The 20,262-nt window shown below is 37.6% G+C and overlaps 1 protein-coding gene across 1 annotated transcript in view; it reads left to right on the top strand.

The window, feature by feature from the left end:
• LOC132824059 (kinectin-like) overlaps window positions 1-20,262 on the top strand; it is a 337,358-nt gene that overhangs the window by 306,304 nt on the left and 10,792 nt on the right. The window contains exon 10 of the mRNA XM_060838325.1: window positions 19,869-19,943. Within this exon, the coding sequence (XP_060694308.1) occupies window positions 19,869-19,943 (75 nt within the window). The remainder of the gene's footprint in view (window positions 1-19,868; window positions 19,944-20,262) is intronic.

Below are 20,262 nucleotides of genomic sequence, written 5' to 3' on the forward strand. Positions count from 1 at the left end.
TATTTGTGTTCCCTTATTAATCCATACTTCTCCAATAAGCATTAAGTTTGTTCTTGACAGTCTTCTCTATCACTTTTCCAGTCCCCACAATGAAATAATTGGGCTGCAGTTAGCAAATTTATCTCCTTTGCCTTTTCTTGAATAGGAGTCTTATACTTGCAATTCACTTGAACTATTTTATTTAACTTTATTAATTATAAAAAATATAAAAGTATCATATAATGTTCCTTTTAGTGAATGTAAACAGATGGGATTTGGCACATCACAGAGAAATATCTAAGAGTTAATCTTGTGCAAACATTTGGAGGTACATTTTTGTAAATGTCTGGCACAGTTGTTGACAAAAATAGTATCCATCAATTTATTCTTGCTTTACCTAGTCCATCAGTCAAGCCTGTCAAAGACCCTTTATTGTCAAAGACCCCATTCCTGTGAACTATCTTTGCAATCTATTTCAAAATCAATGCTATATATTGCGTATTAAATCTAAAGGAAGGATATTGGAGTAGTTTCTCATTAAAATAAACTGATATCTGACTATTTATTTGAATCAATGCATGGTATACTTCTATAGCATTTCGCAGAAAAAGAGACTGAATTTCAGTCTCTGGAACAACAAAGTAATCCACATTTAACTCAGAATGTGAGAACAACTCAAATAGAAAATGGTCTCTAAATAAAAGCCTAAACCTTTGATATACCTCTATTTATATAGTTCAAAGCGAAAAAGCTTTCAGAGCACAACAATTTGAGCAATTTGATTGGCTTTGAGACATGGGATTATTGATAGCTTTACAGTGCAGCCTATATCAACAGATGAAGTAACCTAAATGATCACTATGTTATTACAGAATTAACATATGAGCAGCACGGCATAGTAATTATGCATTCTTCCTTTTTTTAATGGCTGCCTTTGTCCTAGATCATACCATATCATGAGGTTTCAGGAGAATCTGCACAATAATTTGCATCATCAATGGCACAGCATAAAGTTTCTGTCAAAAAACTGATTTGAAAAAAATCATGCTACATCTTAATGCTTAAATAGTGAAAAAACATGTAATTTTAGCCAAAAGTGTACAATGACCATTTATATTTTTAAAATGATTATCTTTATAATCACGTCTAGCTTTTATTAAAATAGTCTGGGGAAATTTTGCAGAGCTGTGGTTTTATTTTATGAGTTTTCTGTCTGACATTGTTTCAGTGGGAAGCATTCTGACTGCTGCTACTGCTGCTGTTTTCAAATTTGACAGATGATGGAATCACAGATGAAATGTCTGAATCCCTAAATTGCTAGCGATAGATATAACAACGTAGCTCTCTCTTTCCCTTCCCCCTCCAAACCTGACCACGCTCTGGAGTGCATGTCTTTCTTTTGCATTAATTTGGTCATACAACCACTGCGGCACATAAATACTCAGCTTTGCTGCTGATGCTGTTACTTAGTATTTTATTTCCTTTTTTTTCTGAATTCTCAAGCTTACAATTTGAAATCATGATATCTCAATTAAGTGACAAAGCAACGAGAGTATATTCGCTTTTGATTTGTTCATTTCATAGTTTGATATGTGAGCTTAATTTTAATTATTTTTTGTAGATGGATAGTGAAAAACATAAATGCAGACCAAAGAACATGGCGGTAGTGAAAACTGCATTAAGCAATTACAGATAGGCAGTGGAGAAATGAAATGATGTGGTGATTTTTCTTGGTAATTGCCTCAGTGATCGTCTTTGATCACAGGAGAGTAAAAGAGATGTGCGCAGTGGCTTGACATCAGCATTTTATATTAGAATGCGCAATGTAGCTGAATGCAGCTTTACATAACCACATTTGACCTAAAAGTCTTAGATGCATCTTTTTCCTTTTAATTTAAAAATAACACTGCTGTAGTGCTTATAAATAATCAAATTCTCCCATATATGGATACATTCAAATGAGATGTAAAATATTACAATTGAACAAAGTTAGAATGCTTGACTTAGCACAATTGCATGTTGTACATTTGTGAAGGTGGATTCAGCAATAAGTACAAGGCTCTAATCTTAGTTGCTGTTATATTGATTTGCTGCAGACCATAGCCTCAGGACAGTACATAGATAGTAATTAAAGGTAAATGATCTATAAGCCACCTGGGTCTTGTTCATTGCATAAATGCTTTCACAGGTAGAGTCAGAGATGAGCAATTTCAAAGTAGGCACTGTATACCTTATATGTGTGTATTATTTTATTTGGTTTGATTTATCTTCACTGAGTTAGAAGTGTGGTTGTGGTGGAAGATTTCACTATCGTTACAACAGTACATTTTTGCATAATAAAGTAAACGGGATTCGCAATGTATATGTTTTTAGAAAACAAATCCCAAAAGGAAGATGATGGTTCTCTTCTGTGCTTTCCCAAAGATTCTCTTTATTTACTTCTGATTCCAATTTGTGTACAATCAAGTGTACATCTACTTTAACCAATGTAGTAATCAGAGCCTATGCACAGTAGTATGCATTAAAGGTGTGTTAAATGATTTGATGTAATTTTTCTGCTATGTTGTTCTGACTTTCTGGTTATATTCTATAATTATTTAAAATATTTATAATTTAGATTATACAGCAGGAAAGACTTATTTGTTTTCTGGAAGACTAACTGAACATACAATTGATTGTTGTGCACACCAAGCTTCATACAACAATCAATTATACTCGGTTATACCAGTGATAAACCTACCAGTTTGATTCCCAAAGGGATGGGAACAGTCTTTTTAATTTTTAAAAGAGTAGGCAATTACTGTATGTTACTTGAAATACAGAGTTTTCGGTCTGTTCAGTATGGGAAGAGCAAAATTATTATTTCCAGTTCACACCAGAATAGAAGGGAAATGACAGTCACCACTTTATTTAACTGCAGTTGGTTAAGATTGCTTGCTCTTCATTTGCCATACTCTGCGTACGTAGGTCATTCACATACTAAACTAGAAAATGTGATAGACGTGGCCCCTTTGAGACGAATGTGGCAGAATAATGTGATCTTCTCCTTCCTGTAGTGTTTAGGAGCATTTGCTAACAGCCATGTCACATTGATGTCAGCCACTTTGTGCCTGATTTGTTTTGTAAGAAGTCTTTTCTGATGAAGTATTGTACCTTTTCACTGCTCTTGCAGGTATAAAATTTAATGCAAGTATGATAGTGCTGAGCAATATTTGATGCAAGTCCTTATATTCATAATTACATGTACACTCTAAAGCCTAGCGTTGTTCAAAAAATAGGATTTTTAGAATGTGTAATCCATCCTTTTTATAATTTTACTCAAATAAAATTAACTTACCTGGACAATTTGGCCAACTGCATGAGGCTGGACATGTTATGTTTTGCTTAAGTATGCTGGTCTTGTCCCAGATTCCAAGTAACCCTTGACCCCATTTGACTCAAATTGGCCCAAATTGCCCAACCAAAGTCCAGCAAAATCCAAATTCTGGCCCAGTCTTGTTCCTAAGTTGGCAGGTTTTGAGAGAGTGAACCTGTAATTACCTTGACTGTCACCAGCAACCATTCATATTATTTTTAGTCATTTCTCTTCAACTGTTAATTACCATATGCAAACCCACTCAAGCTCACGAGAAATGGAGTGCTAGAGAAGGCAATCCTGCAATAAACAGAGATCTCACATATCTAGCAGAGAAATTGTTGAACTCATTGGAAGCATTGTAAACTGAAGAGGACAGTGGAAAACTAAAAAGAACATTGTCAAGTTGGTGGATTGGGCGGATAAGTAGCAGATGAAGTTCAATGCAGAGAAGCATGACCTTATACATTTTTAGTAGAAGGACCATGAGGATACAAAATGAAATAAAGTGCACTATCCAAAATTGTGTGCAGAAGCAGAAATAGCTGGGTATGTATGTGCATGAGTTACTAAAGGTGAAAGAAAAGGAAGTGTGAGCATTTCAAAAAAGCATACAGTATCCTTGGCTTTATTAATAGGAGCATAGAGTTCAAGAACAAGGTTAACTTGTATAAGACACTAACTAGACCTCAGTTGGAGTATTAAGTACAGTTCTGGGTGCCGCACTGTTGTGTACAGTTCATGATTTGAGTGTATTTTAGCATAGTTTATTTTTGAGTTTGTATTTTTGAATTTGAGCTTGTGTGTTCTCTGTGTGTCAGAAGAGATTTAATGATTAACTTGGAAATATTTATGAAATCATAGGCATTTCTTTTAAAACACAGTGTGCAACAAAGACTTCCTTGGGTGTAATGTGTTTTTGTTTGCATTGGGAGAATGTTGCAAGTTGTGTATTAGACTCCAGTTTAGGGTGTCAGGGATTTACTTATTATTTTGATTAGGAGAAATACTCATAACTTGGAAAACTAGTTCAGCTTGTAAAGTTTTACGAGATTTTTGACTGAAGATAGAAATGTAAAGTTATTGACCCTGAGAAAGTTCAGAATTGCTAGAAAATGAATGTAATGAGTTTCGTAATAGTTTAAGACCAGAAGTATTTGGTTAAGATGCTGAAAGGATTATTTGAGCGAGAAAATGTAAGGTCAGTCCTAGGAAGCACAGAAAGAGGCCCTCAGATTCTCAGAATGGCAGTAGAAGCCACTGTTAAAATAGTCCCTGCAGGGGTGATAGAAAAGGAAATTCTCTATGGTGTGAGTACTCTGAAGGAATTCCTTTGGGTTTAATGAAATAATATTTTTCTGTGTGATTTTTTAATCTTTAAATTTGCGTTATATGTAAATAATTGGTTGATTCTATTATACCTTCATTTCTTTTGTATAATAGACTAATAGTTTATTATTAAAACAAAATCAAGAACATTGCATGCTTACACTTCATTGAGAAGCTGTCTCATTAAAATAAAGGAAAGCAAAATATAATCTATCAAACCAGATTACAGTCTTGGACCAGACTTGTCCAATAATAACATGATCTGGGATAATAACAACACTTCAGGAAGAGTATGAACGCACTGGAGAGAGTACAGGAGAAATTTATGAGAATGGTTCCAGGGATAAGCGGCTTTTGTCATGAAGTTATTGATGTGCTATGCATTTATCTTCAGAAGGCGTTCGATGCAGTGCCACACAACAGACTTGTGAGGAAAGTTTCTGTTCGTGAACTAAAATGGTCAGAAGCAAAATGGATACAAAATTGGCTAAGTGATGAGAAACAGAGAGTAATGGTCAATTGATATTTTTCAGGCTGGAAGAAGGTTTATAGTGAAGTCCCCAGCAGTCAGTGTTGGGACCCTTGCTTTTTCTGATTCATATACATGATTTAGATCTTGGTGCGTAGGGTGCAATTTCAAACTTTGCAGAAGACACAAAACATGGAAGAGCTGTAAACTGTGAGGAGAACAGTGTAGGACACAGACAAATTGGTGGAATGGGTGAATAAGTAACGGATGAGATTAAACACAGAAGTCTGAAGTGGTGCATTTTAGTAGGAATAATGTTGAACAGCAATATAAAATAAAGCTATAACTCTAAGGGTGTTGCAGGAGGAGTGGGACCTGTGTGTATGTGTCCACAGATCATAAAAAGTGGTAGGACAGGTAGAGTGCTTTGGACCAGACTAGACTCCTTCAAAATACAATAAGAACATAGCCTATACCCTAAGGTTTTCTTATTTTAAAGGCAAATGCCTGGCTTTTCGTTCTGGATGCAATTTAATTTTGTCAAACCACTGGATTGAAAGCAAAACATACTTTATTCATCCATTATAATTAAAATAAAACAAAAGAAAGAAGAAATTGGAATAACTTAACTATATTGGAAAACTTAATAGACCAATAGATTATTAACTACTAATTAACTGTTTCAATACAGTAACATCCCATAAACACACCCTTAACAAAGGCAAATTCTGACAAACTCCAGCAGCAAGAAGAGAACCCACAGCTTTTAGATGTAACTGAGAGAGGGAAAAAATAGCTTCCACTTCTTCAAGACCTCAGCAACAACTGCTGAAAGCTAAAACTAAAAATGCTTGTTCTATGGGAGCTTGACCACACCCATTCAGGCTCCTTTACTTGTTCCAACTTAAAAACAAGTCTCACAGCTGTTTACATTATGAATTTTCAATAGACAGCTTGATACCTCTGCCTTAAAATCTCTCTGCTAAAAAAAAGCAGGTCAAAATACATCTCTTAAAGCCATATAATTATCACAAGAGCAAGCAGTAAGTTTACAGTATCCTTGGATTTATTAGTAGGGGCACAGAGAACAAGAGCAAGAAGGTGATGTTGTATAGGACATTTGGTAAACCTCAGTGGAGTAATATATACAATTTTGCATGCTATTTTGTAAGAAGATGTGAATACATTGGAGAGAATGCAGAAGCAGTTTATAAGAATGAATCTAGAGATAAGGAACTTTAGTTAAGAAAGTAGATTGCAGAAGTCAGAACAGTTATCCTTGGAGGAAATAAGGCTAAGAGAAGATGACGAGAGATTTTCAAAATCATGAGCAGCCTGGATAGAAGAAATAGAGAGAAACTTTCCATGCTTGTGTTATGTCACAAAGGTGAACCCCCCCGTTAATTAAACCAAACACCCAAAAAAGCTCACCTCACTCATAATCTGTTAAAATATGTGACAGAGAACTTCCAAATTCCACTATTTAAAGAAAATAACATCAATTTATTTTTAACACTAAAAGTGAACATTAAACAATAACTATTCACAACTCCAATCCCTCCTTTCTCTTAAATGCTTACTATCTGCCTCCAACTCTATAACAACATGCTGTTTCACTAAGACACTTATTAAAGTTACAGCGACTGCCTTCTTCTGTGTCTTCACTCTTCTGGCTGCTGATTTCTCTGAGTCATCTTCTTTCTTTTTACTGCAAGTATCTTTCACATGAAAAGGTACCTTTGATAGAGAGTGTTTCCTAATTTCTTGGAGAGCAAGCTGTTAGATGGGAAATTAGCTCTCTCTCAACCATAGTTGCTGTCTGACTAATTTTCAAAATGTCCACATTTTTACACCCTCCAAATTGGATCATCTCATTGGTTAGATGTTGACAAAACAATCAATTCAATCTTGATTGAGTTTTAGTATCCTGGGGCACAATTTAGACTGATTGTCAAAACAGCAACCAAAACTCAGGTATCCATTTCACAGCCAAATGTTACATAATTTCAATTTTTCAGTACACTCTGGGACTGCCATCTACTAAATGGTAAATAGGGTCGAATTGATGCATTTATTCTAATTCTGATTAGAATGCCATGCTTCTAAGAATTCTCGTGCATGTCTTTGTTTTGCCTGTCCTAGGATGTATGTGTTGTCCCAGTCAAAGTAGAGTCCTTCTCTGTCTGTATGTATAGAAACTAGTGGTAGTGGGTCGTGTCCTTTGGTGACCAGTTGGTGTTCATTTATCCTGGTGGCAAGTTTCCTTCTAGTTTGTCCGATGTAGTGTTTTGTACAGTTCTTGCATGGTATCTTGTAAATGAGCACACACATCCTCGGATAGGCGAAACAAAGACACGTGTGAGAATTCTTAGAGGCATGGCACACTAACCAGAACTCCATCAATAAACTCATTGATTTAGACCCTATTTACCTTCTCTTGAAAAAAGGAACCAGAAATGACATCACCCACCTTAAGAAACCAAAATCTATAAATAGAGAGGCGGGACAATCCACCAGCACTTCACCAGAAACTCTCACTGATGATGTTAATTAGTATGGTGACAAAACATCTGAAAACAAACCTTCAAGCTCAGTGAGCTAACTTACTTCCATATACATTGGTGCTTGTAAGCTCTCAGTTCAGAATAGCTATCTCTCTCTCTTAAAGGTACGGTACACATCTTCAACTTCATAACACTTGTAAAAAGAACAAGAACAAGTGATCTGCAAAAGAAGTAACAGTTAAATGAAGAAAAACTTTTTCACTCAGTGAGTAGTTAGGATATGGAATGCGCTGCCTGAACATGTGCTGCAGACAGGTTCAGTTGAGGCATTTGAGAGGGTGTTGAATGATTATTTGGTTAAAACTATTGTGCAGATGTAAGGAAAAAAAGCAGGAGGTTTATACTAGGCAATTTAATGAACCAGAACAGTTACAAAGGGCTGAAAGGCCTCTTTCTGCACTGTAGTACTTCTGTGATTCTGTGAAGATGGATTAGAGAAATTGGAACAGTTTTCCTTGGAGTGAAGCTGGCTGAAAGGAGATTTGGTAGAACTTTTCGAATTTATGAGGAAGCTGGACAACTAGATTACAGAAAAACTGTTGTCTCTCATAAAATGATTCAGAAAAGAAATTAGTTAATTTGCAAAATAAGGAAATGTGATGTGGGAAAAAGCATTTTCATGCAGTGAGTAATTAGGGTCTGAAATGCAATGCCGGAAAGTGTGGTAGAGGCAAGTTGAACTGAGACATTCAAGAAGTCATTGGATCCTTCTTTAAATAGAAACAATATTTGAGGTTATGAGGATAAGGCAGTAAAGCAGAATGGCACTAAGTCATAATGTCCATTCAGAGAGCTAGTGCAGACGCGAGGGCCAAATCCCTCCTTCTGGACAGTAATAATGCTTTGATTCTGAGAACTCATGTCAGTGAATTAGATAGATCCCATTTATAAATAAGTACTTTGAAGACCCAGCTTCCAGTTTAGCATTAAGATCATAAGACATAGGAACAGAAGTTAGGCCGTTCAGCCAATCAAGTCTGCTCCACTATTCAGTCATGGCTGATAAATTTCTCAAGGAGAAAGTGAGGACTACAGTTGCTTGAGATCAGAGCTGAAAATGTGTTGCTGGAAAAGCGCAGCAAGTCAGGCAGCATCCAAGGAGCAGGAAAATCGACGTTTCGGGCATGAGCCCTTCTTCAGGAATGCTAAATTTCTCAACCCCATTATCCCACCTTCTCCCCTTGATCCTCTTGATACTCAAGAACCTATTTATCTCAGTCCTAAATATACTCAATGACCTGGCCTTCACAGTCTTCTGTGGCAATGAATTCCATAGATTCTCAACTCTCTGGCTAAAGAAGATTTTCCTTACCTCCATTCTAAAAGGTCTTCCCTTTACTCTAACGGTATGCCATTGGGTTCTAGTCTCTCCTACAAATTGAAACATCTCCTCAACAACTACTCTGTCCAAGCTATTCAGTATTCTGTACGTTTCAATTAGATCTCCTCTCATCATTCTAAACTTCATCGAGTATAAACCCAGAGTCCTCAAACATTCTTCAATTGCTAAGCTTTTAACTCTTGCTATCATTCTTGTGAACCTCTTCTGAACACACTTCCTTCCCGAGATGTGGTGCCCAAAACTGCACACAATACTCCAAATGTGGTCTGAGCAGAGCCTTATAGAGCCTCAAAAATACATCCCTGCTTTTATATTTAAGTTCTCTCAAAATAAATGCCATTGTTGCATTTGTCTTTAATTACTGACTCAACCTGCAGATTTACCTTGAGAGAACCCTGGACTAAAACTCCCAAGTCTCTTTGTACATCAGACTTCTGAATTTTCACCTCACACCTTATACTTTCCGTTGTACTCCATCTGCCACTTCTTTGCCTACTCTCCTACCTTTCCAAATCCTTCTGCGTTTCCCCACCTCCTCAATGCTACCTATCCCTCTACCTATCTTTGTATCATCTGCAAACTTAGCCAGAATACCCTCAGTTCCTTCATCCAGATCATTAATCTTACATAGAAAACTTACTTAGAAAACTCAAATTCCAAAATAAAGTTTGGTAGTGGACCAGCTGAAAATTGCTCCACTCCACACCTTCTGTGCTTAACCACTGCAGAATAGACATTTTTTTCTGCTGTCTCTGAATGGGGTATGGCATATTTTTAAAACAATCATCCAAATAGTGAGTCCAGCAAATGAGGTGGGAATGCCAAACCATATTAATGAAGTCTCTCAATGCCTCAGCCTCTGGCTTGTTTGTGCAATGAAGGTTCAACATTTGGTTTTACTGAGCTTAATGCTAGCATACCTTTGTCAAATCAAAAATGATCATTTATCATGCAACAATTTAGAACCATCCTAATATATTATAAAATTCAATCATTTAATCCCTTTATTTTTATAAGTAGAGATCACCCCAACATTCAGGAAAGTCCTTGATCAAAACACTTCAAAGCAACTGTTTGAGATTAAGGCCATGAACAATGATTTCTCCTTACAGTGAAGAACTGTCTTTTTTATATCCGATCTTCACTAATAATCTTTTGTCTCAGGATGGAAAACCAACTGAATAATTAGATACAGCAACACTGTTCAGTCATCATGTGTAGAAGAATGGTACAAAAATGGACTGCAAGGAGTTTTGATTAATCTTGCAGTTCTGCCTCATCCCACCTTCAACACTTGTTAGTTATTGTCTGAATAAATTACATCATGAGGGTTTGATACAAACTGACATTCTTAAAATTAAGCTGAAACTGGTTTTGTAATCATCTTGGACTCCTGGTGGCACCTCATTTTTAACCTTAGCAAGAATGAATATACTGTAGATAAGACATCTCTAGCACCCACCTTAACTAACTGAGACTAATGACGACTTAATGAATGGGAAAGATTGAAATTTCACATTCTAATTTTCCAGTCATAATAGATTCCAATGGACTTACTAATTTATTGAAAGGCAAAACAGGTTCAAAGCTCTGAATAGCCTACTCAAATTTAAATCTCTTATATTTTTGTTTGCTTATCCATCAAAATTTCCTGTTCATTGTCAGGTGAGCATTCTTTCCATCATCAGTATGAGTGAGTAATCACTAGTACTCAGTACTCTTAGCATCTGTAATTATATACGAACCAGCCTAGTTAATCCTTATTCCACCCTCTCCAAGGCAAACCCTTCCTTGGGGTAGAAACCCACACAGTAATCCATGTGTAACTTCACCAATTTCTTCTATAATTTTAGTAACACTTTTTTTTTACGGTTGTACCCTAATTCCTTTGTAACAAAAGTTAATATACTGTTTGTCATTCCAATTATTCACTGTACTTTCATGTTAATGTTCTGTGATTCATGTCCAAGGACACTGGGGTCCTTCAGCTGGCAAACATTTCTCAGTTTCTCACAATTTAAGAAATATTTCGCCTTTAAAAATTTGTCCTAAGATAGATAACATCATGCTTCCATGTATTTTATTCCATCCACTTCCTTCTGATCATCTCAGCAGTATCTGGTGATACCCCTCTATTGCTCAATTCCTGCTCATAAAAAGTGCTTGCATTAGAAGGTCTAGTGGTTGCAATATGCCTGAAATAGAGCCAAAACTAAAAGTAATAATAAAAATACATTGATTTATGCCATTAACACAAGAAAATATTTCAAAACACTGCTCAAACACTTTTGTAGAGAAAGAAAATCAAACCAAAGATTGGCAAGGTGATTAAATCATCAGGAAATTCCCAAAGAGGTTTGCATAATAGAATGAGACTATTCTGCCTGTTGAGTTTATGTTCATGTTGGCTGCATGTTCATGCTGGGAAAAATATTAGGTTTCAAGGGGCTTGCCAATGTTTATGCAAAAGTAATACATGTTGGTACCACATTAACAAAACGTGGCAGTGCGTTTTAGTCTGTTATTGCACAAATACCAGAACATACAGGAAATGTGTCTTTTAGAAAGCTAGGTGGCATCACAAGTTGTGACTTCCAGTTAAAAAGGTACCCACCTCACCAGCAGCAGCAGTAATTGTAGTCAGCTGCTTGTAGTTATCATATCTTTTATCTATCTAGTCAGTAACCAGAAAACCTAGGCTACATTTACCGTGGGCGGCACGGTGGCACAGTGGTTAGCACTGCTGCCTCACAGCGCCAGAGACCCGGGTTCAATTCCTGACTCGGGCGACTGACTGTGTGGAGTTTGTACATTCTCCCCGTGTCTACGTGGGTTTCCTCTGGGTGCTCCGGTTTCCTCCCACAGTCCAAAGATGTGCGGGTCAGGTGAATTAGCCATGCTAAATTGACCGTATGTTAGGTGTAGGGGTATGGGTGGGTGGCGGGTCGGTGTGGATTTGTTGGGCCGAAGGGCCTGTTTCCACACTGTAAGTAATCTAAATCTAATTAAGTCCGATAGTTAATGTTATTAATAAACTTCAAGTCATCTGTCTCAATAAGAACTCAATCTTCCTGGTACATAATACAAGGGCTAACATATGAGGAGCTCTCCCACTATATCATAAGGCAGTGGTTTTTTTTACCAATAGACCACAGGCAGGAAGTTATGGCAGCCTAAATGATATAGGCTCAGGTAAGAAATGTGGCAGAATCACGCAAGAAGTCCAACAAGGCCAGTCTTGATACCGGGAGCAACAAGCTGCATCTTGTAAGCTAGTTCCCTGCTTTGAAGGAAGATTTCTACTCAGCAGCAGTAATTTGGCTATTAAAGGATCATTATTACTTGTATACAACCTTTATTAACTGCATACCTCGCTTCATTAAAATGCAGCTTCCGATCCTACCACACACCACTGATATGGACTAGGCCAAACCACTCAAAACATTCTTGAGCAGGCAGTCCTAGACCTAACTTTGCAATTTGTTTTGGTAAGTGTACAGTGTATATCACACAAACTAAGATAGCTAGATTGACTACTAGATTTAAAACAGTCAAAAGGTTATTCACAAAATTACACAATGAAACACAAAGAACAGAATAAAAGATCCTTACAAAACTCAACCTATCCAGCTAGACTTAATTATGCTGTTCCGAGTATACACAGCAGTTCCAATAAGCAAACTCCCTTTAAAAATCAGTATAAATGGAACACATACATACAGGTTGAAGTTGCAGGGCAGAAAAAAGAGAGAGTTTCCATGCAGCTCCCTGTTGAACTTCCCAGTTCAAGACTGAACTAAAACTGCTCAGTTCAGCTAGCTAAAGAGCTGACCACTCCCCTTTCTTTCTACAGGTCACTTCTAAAGCATGACCACTTTGGCCTGAAGTTTCGTCTGTTTACATGTAAACAAAAGGCCTCTCAAAATCCTTTTCATCTCTGTATCAAACTAGTCTGATCAGAGTCTGGGCTGGCTTATTGCCCCTCTGAAATAAATCAAGGACAGAGTCTCCTTGAGCCAAGGAACAGCTTTCAGGAAAAAAAGGACTAGCTTTGTGACACCACGTAGAAACTAGACAATTCAGAGGCATTAAGGTGTAATGTCAGGGTCTGGTGGGGTGGAGGGGTAGAGCATAGGAAGGAGAGTTGGTGGAAAAGTTGAATGTGGTAGCTATCCACATGGAGCAGTGTGTAGAAATAGGCTATCGGGGTACTGCAAGGTAAAGCAAGACATGGAGATTCTGGGGGAGTACCTAGCAACCGGACTGAGCACACTGCCGATGGTGTCCACTGTTATGGATCAGACCAGAACACCAAAGTAGATTGTAGAGATAGCTTAGCCCCTAAGTTTTGTATTTTGTAAAATACAAGTGTAAGGCCCAGTGTTCCAAAAATGATTTGTTTTGTCCACCACTAAGCTTTATTCAAAACACACTTTATTCTTACAACACAGTTAAAGTACAACAGAAGAAGAATTGGTATAACTTTATTGAAATGCTTAACAAGATAATGTGTTATTTAATCACCAGTTATCAATCATTTCAATATAGGTAGCAAAGCATAAATGCACTGTTGGCAGAAACAATTCAGCAACACAGTTATTAGTCTCACACACTGTCCTACTCCAGTCCAGTAAAAAGAAACACCGGAAGAAATAATCTGCCCTTTTGATTTTTAAGAGGAAGTCTCTCTAAGTATTTCACTCCAGCAGCAGCAGATTCTGGCTTTCAGATCCAGCAACCAGCAAAAACCACCAACTAACTGAAAACAAAACCAATGTTCCTTTTGGGGCTGTGTGAGACTGACCTGGTCTACTCATGGTTCTTTTGCCTTACTTTAAAAAATAACACCCAGGGAGTGCTCAAAACACTTTACCAACTGTCTGTCTGAAGGAGAAAGCTTTGCACTCCTCTGCAAGAGAAACAGGGCAGAGCTTAATGGTGAAAGCTTAGAATAGACAAATACAGAATCAATTTGATAGGCAAAAGCACAGGATCCATATCTACAGGAATCTTGGAGTGGCAAATATAAAAGCAGGCATTTGCAAACTGTGGCTACATTTAGTCATTTGATGGACATTTACTGCATCTATTCATTTTGTTGGTGGCTCTATAAAAAAGTATTGTCCAATTGGAATTGTGCAATTGCTTATCTATGGGTGATGTTCCCATCGAGGACAATGGCAAGACATGGGTCTTCAGTTGGCAGTGGACAAAGAGTTGAAGTGACCTGGAGAGGGTGTTTAAATGGGATGTAGCTAAGGTTAGTTAAACTGTGTGACCTCATTGTTAAATGGCAACAGGGGTGAGTTAATGTGATTTCATGTGCAGTGGAATATTAGCCATGCTGGTATGGGTATTGAGCAGCATGGTTTTGTGGTAGCTATGCCATTGCTTTGCTGGTGAGCAACAGCATCACATTGCCAACACTTGACTGGGTAGATCTCAGCCTTTTAAAAATGACATGGGTGCCATGGATGCAGGTGCTCCAAAGCATATCTGGTGAGTGACAAGTTCTTCTGGAACAATGTGTACCACTGATGCAGGGTAGGTAGTTAAGGGAAAACTCTCACAACAATAATACAGAGTTCTTTCATCAAATTCAGCCTTGAAGACTTGATACCAAGCAGACTCATGTATGAATAAGAATCACAAAACCAGCAATAACTCTGCAATATAGGGAAATACAATGTCACCTAATTGAATTTTATTTTATTTCTGCCAAAAGTGGAACTTCACCTCAACTGGAGTGCTTGATTTATGCGCAAATATTATCCAAAGAATCTTTGAAATTCTTCAAGTTGAGGAGGCATTGAAGTACCAACCATTACTTATATAAGGACAAGCACTGTTTTTTTTCTTGTAATTGTAAGAACACATTTCATACAATAAAAAATATATCAACAGTGTGCAGCAAGCATCAGTGCTGAGTCCACTGTTCATCGTTTATATAAAAGATTTTGATGAGAAGGCAGGAAGCATCGCTAGTAAGTTTGTGGATGACAACAAAATTAGTGGTATCGTGGAAAGTGAAGAAGGTTATCTAAGATTACAATGGGATCTTGATCAACTGGGTCAGTGGGCTGAGGAATGGCAAGTGGAATTTAATTTAGATAAATGAGAGCGGTTGCATTTTGGTAGGTCCAAAGATTGTGTTGTCAAACAGGGAGGGTCTTAGGGATTCGGGTACATAGTTCCTTGAAAATGGCGTTAGAGGTATACAGGGTTGTGAAGAGGCATTTGATATGCTTACCTTTATTGGTCAGAGTGTTGAGTACAGGAGTTGGAATATCATGTTACAGCTGTACAAAACATTGGTAAGGCCACATTTAGAGGATTGCGTACATTTCTGGTCACCTTGCTATAGGAAGGCTGTTCTGAAATGGAAAGCTTGTATAGAAGATTTACAAGGATGTTACAGAAACTGGAGGGTCTGAGTTATAAGGAAAGTCTGGATAGGCTGTGACTTTTCTCCCTGGACCATAGGAGACTGAAGGGTAACCTCTTAGAAGTTTATAAAATCATGAGAGGCATCGATAGGGTGAATTGCCAGTGTCCTTTCCCCAGGGTAGAGGAGTCTAAAACTAGAGAGCAGAGGTTTAAGGTGAGAAGGTAAAGATTTAAAAGAGACCTGAGGGTGGTACAAAATGGAATGCGCTGTCGGAGGAAGTGGTTGAAGTGGGTGCATTTACAACATTTTAAAAGTCATTTGGGCAGGTGCATGAATAAGAAAGGTTTAGAGGGATATGGGCCAAACACAGGCAGCTGGGACTAGTTCAGTTTAGGAAACCCGGTCAGCATGGACGAGTTGGGTCAAAGGCCCTGTTTCTCTGCTGTGTGACTATAACTTGTGCTGGGTTACATGATCCATGGAATATTAATGAGGCAGGTTCGTAAGAGCAAAGAGGATGAGAATCTCACTACTGTTTTTCCTCAAAACTTATCTCCCTCTGCTCAATATATTTACTCAATTTTCTTCTAAGAAAGCAATCATCTCTGATTTGGCCACTTCTGTAGCAAAATATTCCACGTTGTATCAATCCACTCCAAATCTCACATCTCACTATGCAAGACTTGATACTCATCCTTGGATTGGATGAAACCCTTAAGTTGGTAATTTATGATTACTAAATGGCATCATTCCACCCCTAATGATACTTTACCTGTAGCGAGGAGAAGACCAGACCATTCGACTAGCCTCACAGCCATGTGGAAGGGTGAGGGGTTAACTGTTCTGTGGCTCCTCTCAACACAATAGAGGCAACATTTCGTGTTCCCATCAAACACGGTCATCCACCCTATTAGAACCTCCTGCCTTCTTGAACCCAGCCCCTCACCTCCTCCTCACTAAAAACCCTAACCTCAGGCTCCTCAGTGTGTCTGGACTACTTGAAGCCAAAGTAGTGGCCACCACTTCCAGCTGGCACTGCTGCGAGTACAGAGTTCTGGGCATCCAATTGATCAGCAGCTCTCTAAGGTGGAATTTGCTCCTGAGAAAGCAATAGGAGCCACACCCTAAAGTGTTTAATGCTACTCCCTGTGTTAACTTTATGCACTGTAATTGTTAGAATTGTGGGCAAACTCCACTACCCCCATTTATTAGCCAGGGATGGGAAGAGAGTCTGTGGTGTCCTGTAAAATCCAGCCAGATATTTTATGCTGCCTCAACTTTGAATAGTCTTTATTTAAGTGGTTTACTCAATAGTTTACTCAAATTTGCTATTACCTCTTCAATTCTATTTCCCAATTTCTGGCTTTATTTATTTGCATGTGCATTTTCAAGGAATTATGTATTTGAACCTTAGTGTATCTCCTATGCCTTGTTAATCTCTCAAAATGTATTACTGAGTCTTAATTGAATTACCACTTGCTGACCTATATCTTCCTGAAAGCGCTTCTTTCCTTTGCCAAATTTAATAATTTTGTGTCAACAGCAAAAGACAAGCATGTCTTCTGTATGTTATATCAAATAGAAAAAGTTTAAAATCATTGAGAAGTGGATATACAAGGACGAGCTTTTATAATTTGATAGGCGACAGATCAATTTAGGTTGTGGTAGGGTATTGCTGGTGCAGATTTGATGCAGGATAGGATGTAAACAATGGAATTTTGTGCTTTTGGCAAACAGATTGATATCTTGAGAATGCAGAAATAATCAAGTCTGGAGATTACAAAGGTATTGATGAGGATTTCAGCAACAGTTGGACTGAAATAGATATTTAAAAGGGCGATGTTATGGAAGGGGAAATTGGCCGTCTGTAATGAAAGGTAATGAATGAGAGGCTTGCTCAGTCCAACCCTACTGAGATTATTAACAAATTCATCCGGCCTGAGACATTGCTGGAGAGAGGGATGAAGATTGGTGATGAGGATATTGTGGTAGCAACTGAAGACATCCATCTTTACAGTGTTCAGTTGGAAAAAATTCAGTTTATCAAAGACTATTTCTGAATTTCTTACTCAGAAAGACACATTTTAGTGAAATGGCACCTAATGTATAGAGAAAATTGAAAAGAATAATATACATACTTATTTTAACAGAAACATATGTGACAGAGACGTTTTGGGTGACTAGAGATAGTGATTATTCTCCGAAATATATTGAAAAACTGTCACAAAAGAATAATCAATGTGTAAGGTGAAAATAACTTTGTGAAAAAATGCTGCAGAGAAAATACACAAACAAGGAAAGATTTTTTATAACCTTGAGAGGCAACTGTATAATTGTTCAGAATAACATTGACAACTGCTTACCAAAGACTGAAACTGAATCCAATATCATCTTTCCCTTTTATATTCAGCCTATCATTAAGCATTTCCAAAGTTGTTTCTGATAAAAATATTTATACAATATTTAAGCTTTCTTAAAATTTGGAGTGGCAGTAGCTCCCCTCCTGCATCTTGAGTCCAATGGAGGGACTTCTCGAAGCTATACCACTGACGTTGATCACAAACACCAACCCCCTCCTTCTCTCCCTCCTCTCATTTACTGGGGTCTCCCAGTGACCCTGGTGATCCCAACATACTCATCCACACTCTATGTTCCAGTTATGATCTTCAGTCTAGGCCTAATGTGGTACTGGCAGTGTCTATAGCTTGTGGTATCTCGTGATACTGGACTATTTTGCCACTGTTTGGCAACAACCTTTAGAGCGGTGAAGCCATGAACCCAGATGGCAACCTGTGGCCTATATGAATGGGACTGGATGAAAAGAATCCCAATGGGGTTCCTGTGGTGGGAAAGCCTCCTGCACTGCATTTTGGGACTGGCCCGCCACTGCGACCAGTTGGTTAGGAGGTTCAGAGGAATTGTGAATTACCATATAATTCAGAAAAAATATATGAGTCAGTGACCCTGTTGCCTTCCTTACAGCCCCCAATTAAGTCTAGGATGAGAAAGGTCAAGAATGGCCTTCTTACCCAGAGGGTAAATGACACTCATCATTCAATCAGTGCTCACTAGATACATGTGGACAATATGTCTTGCAAATACTGAAGGCAGACCACACCAACCTGATTAGCATGTGCCCAATGGCGGGATCCACTGGTTGGCAAGAGATGGCCTCATAGAGGACCTCACCTGCCTTTATATTGACATTTCTCCCCAGCAACAGAGTTTCCCTGACTGGCCCCAGAAATCAACTTGCCCCATCTTTCATCCGGGCTCCAGTCAACACTTAGCCAGGCCCTACTAGAGTCTTTGTCGTGCCCTAACTCTATCATGACCACAATGCCACTGATGGTAGTAGAAAGCTGTCAGTCTTTAACTAACTGGCAGCTTCCAGCCTCTGATGGGTCAGAGATTTTGTGGGAGGCTGGACATTTGCATTGAAGGTGTCAATATAACAGCTAAAATAACTAGTGACTTGAGTGCTAAGGCCTCAAGTTCTCTCTCCAGCACTAATTCCTCAAGTACATTCTAATTTAGCACATAGACTAAACAACCATTAGCCATTTCCCATTTAATTTTGATAAATTTCCATCCGACTTGTATTATTTGACAGAGTGTCAAATGCATTTCTGAAATCAAAACAGAAAGCATCCGCTACCATTTTACCTAACCACTAGGTCTGTCAGGCACAAAAACAAATCATTCAAACATGACCTACCACTAAAACCACACAGATTTTCTCAGATTAACTCATGAGCTTTAAGAGATTCCTTTATGTTCTTCTCATAACATTTTGAAACATTATCCTGATGATGAAAGTAAGGTACAAATGTTTAACTTGATAGTTCAGGCCTCACATTATTTTATTATAGATGAGCTATTTATAGAAGAAATCATAAGCTTTCTTATAAACAAGCTTAATTTATTTTTGGTTCAAAACTGTTACAGAAATTGACTTTCTTTATGCTCCTGAGATATGATAGTAATGCAAAGAGGTTTGTTAGATTTGTGGCATAAACTTGTAACATTGATTGAATTCTTTATTTCATGACAAATCAAAATACAAAAATCTGGTCTAATGTGTTTAAGAAAATTGACAAATAACTCTAATTAAACATATTAACTTAAAAAAGGTATTAAATAAAATCATATAAATATCTAGTAATCAAAGACCCAAAAAGACTTCGGAATAACCAAAAAGACTTCGGAATAACAAAAAAGGTGCCGTACTGGATCCGTGCCCACTCTAGTGACTGACTGAATTTGGCACTAATAATTTGGAAAATCTGATGCAGTAAGATATTGCAAAAAGTACTTACAATTAGAAAGCAGGGCCAATCCTTTGATGGTGTACAGGCGTAAGATTTACATTCACAATGTTATTGCAGCAATGTTTTTAAAATGACTAGTAGTTTTTCAAGTATGTCTATTTGTATTTACAGCTTGGATGTACTCACACAACACTTCAAGAGAACCAAACTCAATCCTTCAGGGCCACAAGTCTACTGAAAACTGAGGTAAAGAAAATGCAATCATTGTTGAGCAGGAAAGTATAAATTATATTCCAATATGATTCTTGAAAATCAATATGTTTCCAAAAAGTGGAATTAATTGTACTAGTTGAGAATAGATAGGTGAGTATTTTTTCCATTTCAACCAATGATACTTATACTGATTTTTAAAATAATTTTGGTGAAAATCAATTTTAAAAAATGTTTTTCAGTGAAACGCACAGCCTGAGTATATGGAAATAAATTCAACTTACCTTGAATCTTTACACCTTGTCTCTGATGTACTAGGATATTTTAAATTGACTTTGAATGGACATCAAAAGCA

This window comes from Hemiscyllium ocellatum, chromosome 17 (assembly GCF_020745735.1).
Source record: "Hemiscyllium ocellatum isolate sHemOce1 chromosome 17, sHemOce1.pat.X.cur, whole genome shotgun sequence".
NCBI lineage: Eukaryota > Metazoa > Chordata > Chondrichthyes > Orectolobiformes > Hemiscylliidae > Hemiscyllium > Hemiscyllium ocellatum.